Here is a 13,047-nt window from a genome sequence, read left to right as displayed (position 1 = left end):
AGATTAATGCTTGAAGAAGTTTGTCGGGGGGTGCGGTCAGCAAAGAACAACATAAATAAACAAAACCATATTTATTTATTTTATGCCGATGTTTCGACCTGAGTTTCAGGTCTTCATCAGGGCTATAGAACAGAAGAGACAACAACATTTAGAGTAACATACAATTGAAAAGGAATAGTATACAAACAAATTTAGAATTATATAAAATATTGAATTAATATGGTTTTGTTTATTTATGTTGTTCTTTGCTGACCGCACCCCCTGACAAACTTCTTCATGTATTTGAAATAAAAGTTATGAAAAAAACAAAAAATCATTGACCGCATCCCCAACCTCGTTCTCATTTATTTCAGAATCCATTCTATTAAAATGTTTGGCACAAACAGTAAACAACAAATGAACTGTAACTGTAATCGCAATAGCAAATATGATTACATACCGTGTCGGGTTTGATGTTCTTCTTTAAGATGTCTCTTTGGGTGTCATCCAAACCAGATGTCTGTGACAGGAACTGAGGCAGGAATGAGTTGAAGAAAGTGTCAAAGTTGACAGCGGCCATATTGTAGATAGCTGTGGCTATCTCCTCATTAAACAGCGCATGTGTCTTGTTTATCAAATTGGTCAACAATACTGTAAGAAGCAGTGCGAGGAACTGTACTCGAAACATGTCCTGTGAAAGGAGAAGAGAATTTTTTTTAGTAATATTGGAAGATTGTTAATTGATATTTGTTAATATATAAAAGGAAGATCTGGTCTGGATGTAGTAAAAAAAAACAAAAAAACAAACTCAAATAGTAATTAAACTATTTAATAATTATGAGAGATAGTTGACCGTGGATGATAAATGAGGAGAAGATGGTTGGGGGTGCGGTCAATGAAAAACACAAATAAGTATGATTTGTGTTTTTCATTGACCGCACCCCCAACCATCTTCTCCTCATTTAAACTATTTAATGTGAACCAATGTTTCACTGCATATTACAGGGCTAAAAAAGAAACAAACAAAAATTAAGATGCACAGGTAAAAGTATAAATTTACAAGATTTCAAAAAGAAATTCACAATTAATGAAAATGAAAATAATAAACAAATAAAATGGATTAAAAAGAAATATAAAAATACAGTATTTAAAATATACTAAAGTGAAGCATATTTAATATTTCCTAATATCATATTTACTATAATATTATTTTATAGCTTGGAAGATTGCTGATTGACCGTGTGTATCAATAAATGGAATTTGGTCCGGGTGCGGTCAAATTCCATTTATTTTATATCTTTTTGTCTTCAAAAGTAACATATCTATTAACCGCCACTTCCCCTCCTCCATCCCGTTGGTCTGCTTATCCCATCTTCGGCTCATTTTTTAGTTTACTTCCATTCTGTAAGGTGAATTTTGTTCATTCTTTTCCTTGACTTTTATTCTTATTTTTTTGTCTTTAAGTAAGTAAGTGTTTACTGAATTTTTATATTCCTTTTTTTTCTTATTTGTTACTACTTCAATTTTCATTACTTGTTTAATACCTTTTTGGAATTCTTGTGTATTTATACGTTTCACTGTAAATTTTTATTTTAGTCGTTTGTATCTTTTTTAGCCCTGCAATGTGGGGCAAAATGTTGGCTCAAATTAAATAGTTTAATTACTATTTGAGTTATAGAAAAAATTTATATTTTTTAGGATAAATAAAGTAAAATCACAAAACCTTAATTTTTTTTTTTTTTTTTTTACAGATAATTATTTTTAGGATATCTAGTAATAATAACATACCTTGTGGTACAGTTTCCACTTATGGTTGATCGACTCCAAGGCTTGCAGGTTCTGAGAAAATATGGAAAGGTCGGGCTGAGTGAGAGATTGACCAAACGCCGTCAAGATAGCTGCAAGCTGGTCACCATGTTCCAATACAGGTTGGCAGTCCTGAACAGCACCCTGATAGAAGTACTGCCATTTGTGCATAACCAAGCTGTCAAATGATATAGTTATTTAAATAACAGATAGAATAGTTCCATAGATGATTTTAAACAATATTTTATGGGAGATGTAAAGAGATAAGTTTGCTACATCTTTAGATATAAGGAAGGATGCCATCTTGGTATGATAAGAGAATGATAATATTGTTAAGTTAGTCTGTAAATAAAAGTTTTAAAATTTAATGGAAAAGTGACAAAATGGGATAATTTGACTGAAATTAATGACTTGGGCAGAATAGCTTGCAAAAAGTTTTTAAATTATTGGATGTGAGGTATAAATTTATATTTAAGATTGTCTTTGAGGATGGCTGAAATGTTGGACGTATAAGGAAATAATAAGAAGTGTTTCGAGGGTTAACTTGGATACAATAGAAAACCTTAGAGTCAGCTCAAACCAACACTTCTACTGGAATAATCATATTTCCCCGATCACCCGCAAATCTATAACTGTACAAACAATTCCTAAAATTCCGTGATTCCATTCCTCAGAATACCCATCAGCTCCTAGTATCCTATCTTGTTTTCCCCCACTTTGACTACAGTTTCTTGGTCTAGGGAGAGCTGTCTGTAGGTCTAGAGTTGAGGCCGAGAGGATAAATCTTACAAAGCAATTCATGAGTCTCTTGAATTGCTTTGTAAGATTTATCTTCAGGTTTCCCAGGCACTCTCATGCCTCCCATTGGTATACCGAATTGAAGTGGCTCTATCCAACCTTCCGAAGGCAATACCTCCTCCATGTTTTCCTATTTCAAGTTTTTAAAATTAAAAAAACCGACCATGTCCTTGATCTCCTCACTCTACGATCACCCATCCATTCATTAAACACCTGATTCCAACCAATCGATTTATATATGCCCTCTGGTAAGCAAATGCTTCGTCATACTAGCAACCTCCTTCTGGAATTTTCTTACAAACTCCATTTTTGAATCCTCATCCATCCTTTCCTTTAAACAACACCTATTTCTTCACCAAACCTCCACATCATTGTGAACTATGTATACATCCATTATTGATTAATATTATAAATTATAATTTAACTGAAGGTTTTTATGTCGTATCAACATATACACTGAAACTTTTTAAATGTCTGCCAGACAGTAGGGGTATTCATGATCTTTGGTTTAACATGTTAAAGCGTGTTAAATGGAAAAACACATGTTAAATCGAAAAAAAAAAATGCCTTCTTTTACCGTGGTAAAACGAAATAACATTTAACATGGCTGAGAGTCTGTTACTTGGTCTGTTAAATGGAGAATGACGTCACAAAATAGACCAGTTGAGATCGCCGCCATTTTTGTTGTGACAGCTCAGTTCTTTTGTGTGTTTGTGGTATTCATATCCCTGTTATTAAACCAGAATGGATAATTTTAATGATACATTTGAGAAAAAAAAACAGAAGAGGTAATAAGGAACAGATTGTAATAACTAGGCATGTTGTAATAAATTACTTAAATTAAATCAAAACTGAAGTAAACAATAACATGAAGCTCTGGAAGAAAGGTTATAAACATAAAGGCTTATAAAACAAGTTGCTGAGAAAATCCGCTAGGGGCTCTTACGCATTTAACGTTTAACATGACTTCAAATAGGGCTGCTCACAATCCTATAGTTATAACATTTAACATGGTAAAACATTTTACATTTAACACAACATCATGAATACCCCTAGTTAACCCTAATGTAGGAATAATGTATTTATTCTTAGGGGACATTTCTTCCAGAATAAAATTATTTTATTTAAACAACAAATCCAGTCTGAACAAAGTGAAAAGATTATAGATTATGAAAAGACAAGTTTTCTACATCCTTGGATATGAGGAAGGATTCCATCTTTTGGTCACTAGCAGGGAGATTACATTTTTGTTTAGACCTTTGCTTACAAGCACCCCCCACCCCCACCAAATACCGTAAGATTATTTAGAGATTTCTTCATCTATTTTTCAATATTTAACTTGTGTCACTAGGTTTAATTTTTTTATTTTTACATCTTCAGGGAATGCTCTCACTACTTTACATCTTAACATTGGTATCGTATAAAAATTTAATTGATAAAGTAGCCATTATTTATTTTACCTTAAAAAAATAATAAATAATAATAATAATATTTCTATAAAAGATATAATGAACTGACTAGTTACACTTACCTTGACAATAAGTGGAAGAGGGGAGGCTTGATCGCTGCAGAGGTGGCTTCCGTCACTGACGGCAGGATGTTCTCTAAGCAGAGTGCGATACAGCTGGGGACAAAGTGCTTGAACGAGGCAGCTGGTTGCTCTATCACCAGTGTCAACAGCTGTAGTAGCTTGTCCACGCCACACGACACCTCAGAGATCTCACACCTGTTATATCAAACATTATTATAAAAATATAAGAGCAATGTATTGGTGTTTAACTTTTTTTTATCTTTAATACATTAATCATAACATTGAAAATTAAAAACCTTATCCTTTACACATCATAATATTGAAAAAACCTGGTGAGCGTATCACACAAAACTTTCTCCTGTCAACTTACTTCGAGATTAAATTCCTTGTACCTTTCAAAACAGCCTTTTTTTATTATTATTCAGTATCATAATAATTTCCATTAATATATATTTCATATGTTGGTAAGTGAATGTAAAATTTGACTACTGGCATAAAAAGCATGGAAACATTTACTTACTCCTTTAGTAATACATGAAACTCTTTCATATTTTTTATTTATGTATTGGTGTTAACGCTAACAATGGGAGGATCCTTAATTATTTCAAATAGTCAAAATTATAGGCACTTTTGCAAGTACCAAGTCCTGCCAGACTATTTAAATAAGATAAAGACCAATCTGATAATAAATAACATCTAATTTCACAACCATTTGATGAGTTTAATGACAATAGTTAAGAGCCATTTTCGAGAAAAATTTGTAAAATCATTGATATAAAGTTGCGCTTCCAGAGAGCCGATTTAAGTAAAAAAGTTGCTGCCACAACATAAACATGTACATAAATAGGTAATGCCAGTTTTGTAGAGCTTTTCATTTCGTAGCTATACTATTCATATATATATACAATAACACACAGACCCTCCTTTTGCAAGACTTGTTTTTTTTTGGATTTGACGTAGATTCAAAATTTTGCACATTTGTAATACTTCCCCCATGCTATATATTTGATATGTAGGTAAATGAAAGTATAAACTAACAAAAAAACATGAGAGTTTTATTCAAATTAACCAACATTTATCTATGAGGAGATAGTCAGGGGTGCAGCCATTAAAGATACACAAATAAGTAAAACTTATTTATTTGTGCCGATGTTTCAACCTGAATGACCCTTAATCAGGGCTGAAAAAACATAACGTGATAACAACTTTAATTAAAATAAAAATAAAAACAAACAAACTTGAAAATATACATAACAATAAATCAAGTAGATAGTAGATAATACTAAAAGAAAACTAAATATAATACTGTAGAGGTAAGAATTACATAAAACAAATGATAAAAAAAAGGTATTAAAAATCAGACAGTGCAAATGTAAATAAAGAAATAAACATAATGAAAGGTATATAAAGGAAAAATATATAAATAGTGAAAAAAATTAACATAATACTTTCCAACATTACATTATTATGTTAATTAAAAAAAACATTTTTTTTTTTACTATTTATATATCTTCAATCATTATTTACATATTTTATTATGGTAATTTCAATTACTCATCATTTACCTTTCCGTCTCCACCTTTCATTATGATTATTTCTTTATTTACATGAGCATCGTCTGATTATTAATATTTTTTTTTTTTTTTTATAATTTGTTTTGTATGATTCTTATCTCTATTGTATTATATTTTATCTTCTTTTAGTATCATCTACTATTTATTTTATTTATTGTTAGGTATATTTTCAAGTTTATTATTATTTCCTTTTCCTTTTTCTCTGAATGAAGGTTGTTATCTCGGTTTGTTTTTTGAGCCCTAATAAAGGCCTGAAATTCAAGTTGAAACATTGGCAGAGATAAATAAGTTTTACTTATTTGCGTATTTTTACAGACCGCACCGTGACCATCTTCTTCTCATATCAAATCAAGTCAACTATAAACACCTCAATATAACATTTATTTAATATTTAAGAGACTTACTGGGTAAAGCAGGATATAAATGTGTGGACAGCTCTCTGAGTGAACTGTGCCCCCATCTGGTGCTGCAGAGCTCTGAACGCTTCCAAGAACAGGGTCAACATGGCGTCACACTGCTCAGGCTTTGTTTTCAACACTCTAGGGAAGTCGTTTAACACTTGTTGTAGTACTGGCTGTAGGGACAATAAACTAACTTATTAATTTGTGTCATCTTTTCACCTTATATTATTTTTTTTTAATTTCCTGCCTCCATGTCAGTATTGTGTTTTCGGTGCGATTTGGAGGCAGAAAAGAAAAGAAAAAAAAATGAAGGAGGTGGTCAGGGGTGTGATCAGAAAGGAACAAAAAATATACAACTATTTATTTGCTGAAGTTTCGCCCCATTTTGTAGGACTTCACCAGGGTAAAAAAGATACAAAACAACTAAAAACATGCTGAAAATATAAGACAATAATACGAAAGTAAAGTAAATTAAGTTACAGGTTAAAAATTATGTACATATAAGTGAAAAATTATACAAAAAGAAATAAAAATACAATGTACAATAATAAGTATATAAAAAAAAAAGAAATAACATAAAAATGAACAAAAAGTAATAACATAACTTTTTTTATATAAACTAATTGTGGTACATCTTATTTTTATTTCTATTTGTTCATTTTTATATAACTTTTCACTTATAATTACATAATTTTTAACCCTATCTTAGTTTAATTTGTTGTTATCTTAATATCTTACATTGTCAACAAATTTTTAGTTGTTTTGTATCTTTATTAGCTCTGATGAAGTCCTACGAAATGGGGTGAAACGTCAGGAAATAAATAGTTGTAAACTATTTTATGTTACATATGTATATATATTTGACCGTAAAAATTGATATATAGAAAGATGGTCAGGGTTTTTCCGACGTTTCGCCCCACTTTGTAGGGCTTCATCAGGGCTAAAAAGATACAAAATGATACAATGATAAGAGTAAAAATAAAAAGATAACATACAATGATAAGAATAAAATTTATTTATTATTAAGAATAAATTTATTTTTATCATTGTATCTTATCTTTTTATTTTTACTCTTATCATTGTATCATTTTGTATCTTTTTAGCCCTGATGAAGCCCTACAAAGTGGGGCGAAACGTTGGAAAATAAATAGTTGTAAACTATTTTTGTTTCTTTTTTGACCGCAACCTGACCATCTTCCTATATATTTTATGTTACTTTTTGATCACACCCCCTGATCTCCTTCATAAACAGTAACTGTCAAATTATATATATATATATATATATATATTATAAAAAATTGTTTCTTAAACTATGAATTTTCATTTTAAGATTATTCCCAAATTTTATCAGATTATTTAGATACAGTTTAAGAATAAATGATCATAGATGTATGCAGTCAAAACAAAATCAGTTGTCTAACGACAAATAGATTAAAATCAAAGGTGATTATATGCAGGTCTAGTTTTATAAAGCTATCAACAAATGAAGTTATTACCTGAACGGCAGTGAAGAGAAGCTTCTTGGCAGATGAGGTGTCAGGTTTGGCGTGGAGGAGAACAGCTGTGATGTGGGTCAGGTCTTGAACTTGCCCACCGGTCGGTGACATAGACTCTACTAAACCAGCCAGGAGCTGGACCCTAGTCGAGTCTGATTCCCACTTCCAGGAGAGCAGGCACCGGACCAGAGCACAGTAGACGATGCTCAGTGTCTAGATAGCATTAAATTGAATTAATTTATAATATTTATTTGCTAGAAGTAAACAGTAAGAATGAATTTACTTCATTTAGCCAAATATATATGAGCAGGTAAACATTTCGCTGCTTGCTGCAGATGTGAGCCATCTTCCTTCAATTACATGTGGTCAAGCAATATATTCTAATATTGTTATGGTCGTTAAAATTTGGAGAAAACAATTGTATTCAACTGAGATTTGTTGGATAGTAAAAATAATAAATACATTTTCTATCGAAATTAAGTGATAATTAAATTTTTTTTTTCTATTCGATTTTTAACTGGTAGTTTTATAGATTTATCAAGGAGAAATACATTCCAAAACTAATAAGTAAGCTTATTATACTGTGCTCTAATAGCTCAAAGTAAAAAAAACAAACTATCTCAGGCGAGTTTGAAATCTGTTCTGAGATGTATTCGACTGCCATTTTTAATTTACTTGATTAACAAATTATAAACTATTTTATTTTTTAATAGAATTAGTATTAGAGTCAAGTCAAGATGTGACTGAATACTTACTGAACTGATATTTAGAACAATAAAAACCATTGAAATGATAAAATGTATCCTCACTAACCATCAATAAACAATCTTTCCATTAAAAATAAAGAATCATATATCATTAGCAATTAAAAGTTTTTTAAAAATTAAAAAAAAAATATTTTTCACATTTCACTAATTAAGAAAAAATTTCCTAAATATAAAAAAAAAAAAAGATTATAATAACTATTGTAGGCAGTAAATGCCTTCTACTCACATCCTTGGGCAGATGCGAGATGTTTGTGGTGAAGAGACTATAGAGCTGGTCTAGCGAGCGCTGAGGGGCGCGCTGGAGGCAGACAGTGTTGAGTACATGGGCAGCTGAGTGTTGGAGCCTGGAGGCCGTTGGCTCTGTCAGTAAGGGCAAGATGGCAGTAAGGCTCGTCTCTACGACGCTCTCGCACATACAGGCAGACAGTCCTGCCACTATCTGGCTGTGCCTATTGAAGAAGGGGATCTTATAAGTTTACTTTATACAAGATTAATAGCGATATAATATTTTAAATGTTGAAAAATATGCAAATAAATCTGATCAGAAAATTTTCCAATAAATTAAAAAGACCTCAATTTAGGTTTCAAGTACTTAGTTGTGAATTAAACTGAGTAAAGTGGGACTTCAGATATAAATTCTCACTGGGGGTAACACTAAATCAGACCACAACTTTATAATATCAAAATTAAAGCTATCAATGGTGAGGTACTAGACTTCACCCATTGGCTTTGAGACAATGGGAAAAGACTACAGAAGATAGAAGAGGCATTTCAAAATTACTCGAGAATTCTTCCAGATCATGAAGCTCTTGGCAGAACATGAATGGATGTTGGACTCCTTGATGAATGGAATGAGGAAAAGCTCCCAAGCAACTCAAAAAATCAATTATATGCCCAATTTACAAGATAGAGATATCTTTCAATGTAATAATTACAGATGTACCTTTGCTAAACTCATTAAGTCAGCTCTCAAATATATGGCTGTGAGAGATGGATCCTAACCAAAGCTCTAGAAAGATCCCTTCACAAATTTGAAAGGATTCTATGACATATATTAGGAGGGGTCCAAGAAATGCCACAAGTTGGAGTAGGACAAATATAGAAATAAAGATATTATTTAATGACCTGATTGCGTGCTAATTTCTTAGACTCGCAAAACCTAGTTGGGTAGGGCATGATGTCCAGATAAATGATAATGTAACCCCCACTGAGAGTTATGAATTAATCTCTAAAGGGAAATATATGAGTGATAAGGTAATATTTATATTTGCAACACCGTGTGGCTGCCACTACAAGTAAACTGCTTGTGAAAAGCAGCAACTGTGAACAGAGCAGGCTAAGACTCATTTGGGATGTAGTTTCTTATAATAATAATAAAGTGGTAATGTTCTGTTTAAACGGAACATATGAACAGAAGGTTGCCCCTTGCTATTCACACATATGCTAAGTAACACTAGTCCCCTGCGGGATCAAGATAAAAGAAATAGACACGCTAGCAAGCTGTGCCCAAAGCAAAGGTGAGAGAGCTATTTTTAAAAATATGTTTTACTTCCCTTCTTCAATGAAAATTATTATATGAGAGTAACTTAGGGAAGTGGCTCCCCAACTGGGGACGAGTAACAGAGAGAAGGGAAACTATGAAGAGAGAGGATGCTGCCTTCATGCACCACAACGCATCAGATCATCATGCATGATGACACATTAATAAATCATCTTCCCTACACTTACTTCAAAATTATAAATTCACACGTTTCTTATAGCTACCCCTTTTAAAACCTGTAATTACCATAGATTCTAGTTTCTCACTTTTTCAATGTTCATAACCCAATAAATTGTTAATAAATTCATTTTCCTTCACTTTCAAGTCCTTCCGTTAAAATACAGTCCACTAAATAAACCAACCTTCACTCTAATGTGAGATAGCACCTGGCCTTCGGTTGAAGGTGCACTTTAGACAGGTACTTATGGTTCTTCGGGAGCTTATCAGCATTATTATAATGCAAATTTCAAATTTTTAATTTAAAAGTTTTACATTAGATGATTAAAAAAAGATTTAAATAATATACTTACAATTCAATTAGCTCAGTTCGCATGTTACCGTATTGGGGACGGTCATGAAGGCGAGACTGAGTCGCCTGAGCTGCCAAGTTGGCAAATAGTGAGGCCAGGTTATGTGGAACAGCAGCAACCAACATCTGGGAGTAAAGGCGTGCCACACACTGGGTCAGGGCAGCGCAGTCAGCCACCCAGTCTCCATCTGGATTTTCCGTTGCTCCGGAGCAGAGTAGGGTCGAATACTGGGACATTAGAGGCTGCCAGCACTCCAACTGAAATAAATAATTTAAGTATTTTAATACATAATTCGGATAGGCATCAACAATATACCAGTCCTTCACCTGATCATTCTTGTTGTGATGTATTTCAATGTTTTAGTTTCTGTTCCTTCTTAATATTTTAATAACAAAAGGTATGCACATTTTTGTTTTAAGTTTATTCTTGCATGAAGTAACCAAATACTGAATAAATAAATTTAATTACCATGCTATAATAAAAAAGCATTTATGAGACTTATATATAGATTTTTGAGTAAATTATCCTAACCATTTAAAAAATATCCCAATAATTTTTCTAAATTAGGATGTTAATCAAGACTAAGGAAGCATTGATAGGTTAGGAAAATATTCCATTGGAAGGAGGAAAATATTTTATTAGACGAATGCTGAAATTTTTTTTGAATAAGTCGAAAGAGATTTATAGTCTTAAATTTACATTCCTTCACAGTTATTAAAGGAAAATTAAGTATTTTCAAAATTAAAACACAAAAAATGAATAATGCAATCTGAACTGTAAATATTGAACAACTTTTAACAATTAAAAACTATTTTTTATGTTTTTAAATCATTGTTTATATGGATTTGGTTAAATCGCTTTCTTCAAAGACTAATTCAGAAAAAAATTAAAGATTTTATTTTCTCATCTTTTTAAATTTAAGATTATAAATATGTATACCAGACAATTTTTTATTACATATATTTATCAATAGATTACAGTAATTGTGAAATTTGAGTTATCATAAACATATTATAAAGAAAAATAACATACCACAAGCGTACAAGTCTGAGTTGGAGCCAATTCTGCCACCTTTGCAATAACCTCAATGATTTGCCTCAGGAACTTCTGCCGTTCAGTTTCTTCCTAAAAAAATAAAATTAAAATAAAATAGGTTTCTTAATTTCTGATTTCAATACAGAATAAATGTAGTATTATTCGAATAAATTTTAGAAATTATAGTACAACCTATATTTTAACAAATACTGAGTAAAAAATCTCTGCCATATTTAAATCCAAAAACCTTCATGATATCTAATGAAAGATCATTTTAACCAATAATGGAGGAGGCATTGGAGAAGCAGAAGGCTGTTTTTTGTCACAGCATGAAAAAACAAATGATTTTTTAAAAAATATATCATAATTTGAAAAAAGGCACAATTTTCCATCGTTTGTATCGTAATTTTCCATGTTCATGGAAAATATAGGTAATACAACATTTTTATTTATTATGGAGATATTAATTTCTTGTTAATAAGAAACAAAAAAATATAGCTTATACAAGATTTTTATTATATTTTTTTTATTTATTATTTATTTTTATTATAATAATTTTTATTTTTTTGTATCCTTCATTAAGAGTAGTTCATACATACATAATACAAGTGACGCATTATGTATACTTTAGTGCGTTTTCCCCTTTTAAATAATAAATAAACTTTAATTTAAAAAATAAGGAAATAGAGGTTATACAAGATTTTTATTTATTATGGAATATGAATTTAAAGGATAATGTTTTATTAATCACATGTAGAAAAAAAACATGGTCGTTTTTCTCATACTTATAACATCAGATAGAGATTTTTGATCAAGAGACTGTCAATCATAAGATTCAATGTTCATTTAGATACCAGTCAATGGGATTCTAACTTATATTATAGGTAATATGTTAATGTTTTCTGGATAATCAGAGTGATTTAATAATGCAATACATATAAACTAAAGCATAATGCATTTAATAAAATATTAATTTATGTTTGACTTACATCACTATCAAGTATTTCATTGTCCAAATCACGATGGCCTTGAAGTTTCTTCAAGAGGGCATGTACAAGGGTAACTAACACCTCTTCATACCTACAAGGTTTTAAATTTAAAAATAAACAAATAATTTGTATAATTCAAAAATACTTTCAAGTTCTACAAGTTATATAATAGTAATAATTTAGATTGAAAAAAAAAAAATCACAAATAACAATAATTGCTAAATACCCTGTAATCTCGGCAATATGAACTTCCATTTTTTGAGAAAACTCAGCAACAACATTTTTGTTTTCAAATAAAAGTATACACGAGTAAAGGATATTTTTAACTTCCTGATCTATTGGCCAGCTATTGTAATCACCGTGAAAATTTTTACAGTTTTAAAGTAAACTCATTTTTCTTTATCACGTTTTATTAAATAAATCCATACAAAGTATATTTTTATTTATAGGAAGATTATTGATTGACCGTGTGTATAGATGAATGGAATATGGTCCGGGTGGGGTAAAAAAAAACTCAAATAGTAGAATTATACTATTTTATTGAGCCAACGTTTCGCCCCACGTTGCAGGGCTTCGTCAGGGCTGTTTTGACGGCAGTCAA

At 31.0% G+C, this 13,047-nt stretch overlaps 1 protein-coding gene across 1 annotated transcript in view; it reads right to left on the bottom strand.

Annotated features, from left to right (window-relative positions):
* Window positions 1-13,047, bottom strand: part of LOC106681882 (ellipsoid body open) — a gene marked incomplete in the record, with an annotated part of 25,808 nt that overhangs the window by 3,670 nt on the left and 9,091 nt on the right. Inside the window, 8 exon segments of the mRNA XM_067049916.1 lie at window positions 440-670; window positions 1,768-1,963; window positions 4,115-4,309; window positions 6,093-6,262; window positions 7,586-7,798; window positions 8,579-8,801; window positions 10,423-10,679; window positions 11,455-11,547. Coding sequence (XP_066906017.1) covers window positions 440-670; window positions 1,768-1,963; window positions 4,115-4,309; window positions 6,093-6,262; window positions 7,586-7,798; window positions 8,579-8,801; window positions 10,423-10,679; window positions 11,455-11,547 — 1,578 coding nt within the window.

This window comes from Halyomorpha halys, unplaced genomic scaffold (assembly GCF_000696795.3).
Source record: "Halyomorpha halys isolate HHAL.00 unplaced genomic scaffold, Hhal_1.1 Scaffold21.1, whole genome shotgun sequence".
NCBI classification, from domain to species: Eukaryota; Metazoa; Arthropoda; class Insecta; order Hemiptera; family Pentatomidae; genus Halyomorpha; species Halyomorpha halys.
This window is presented reverse-complemented; position numbering and strand designations above follow the sequence as displayed.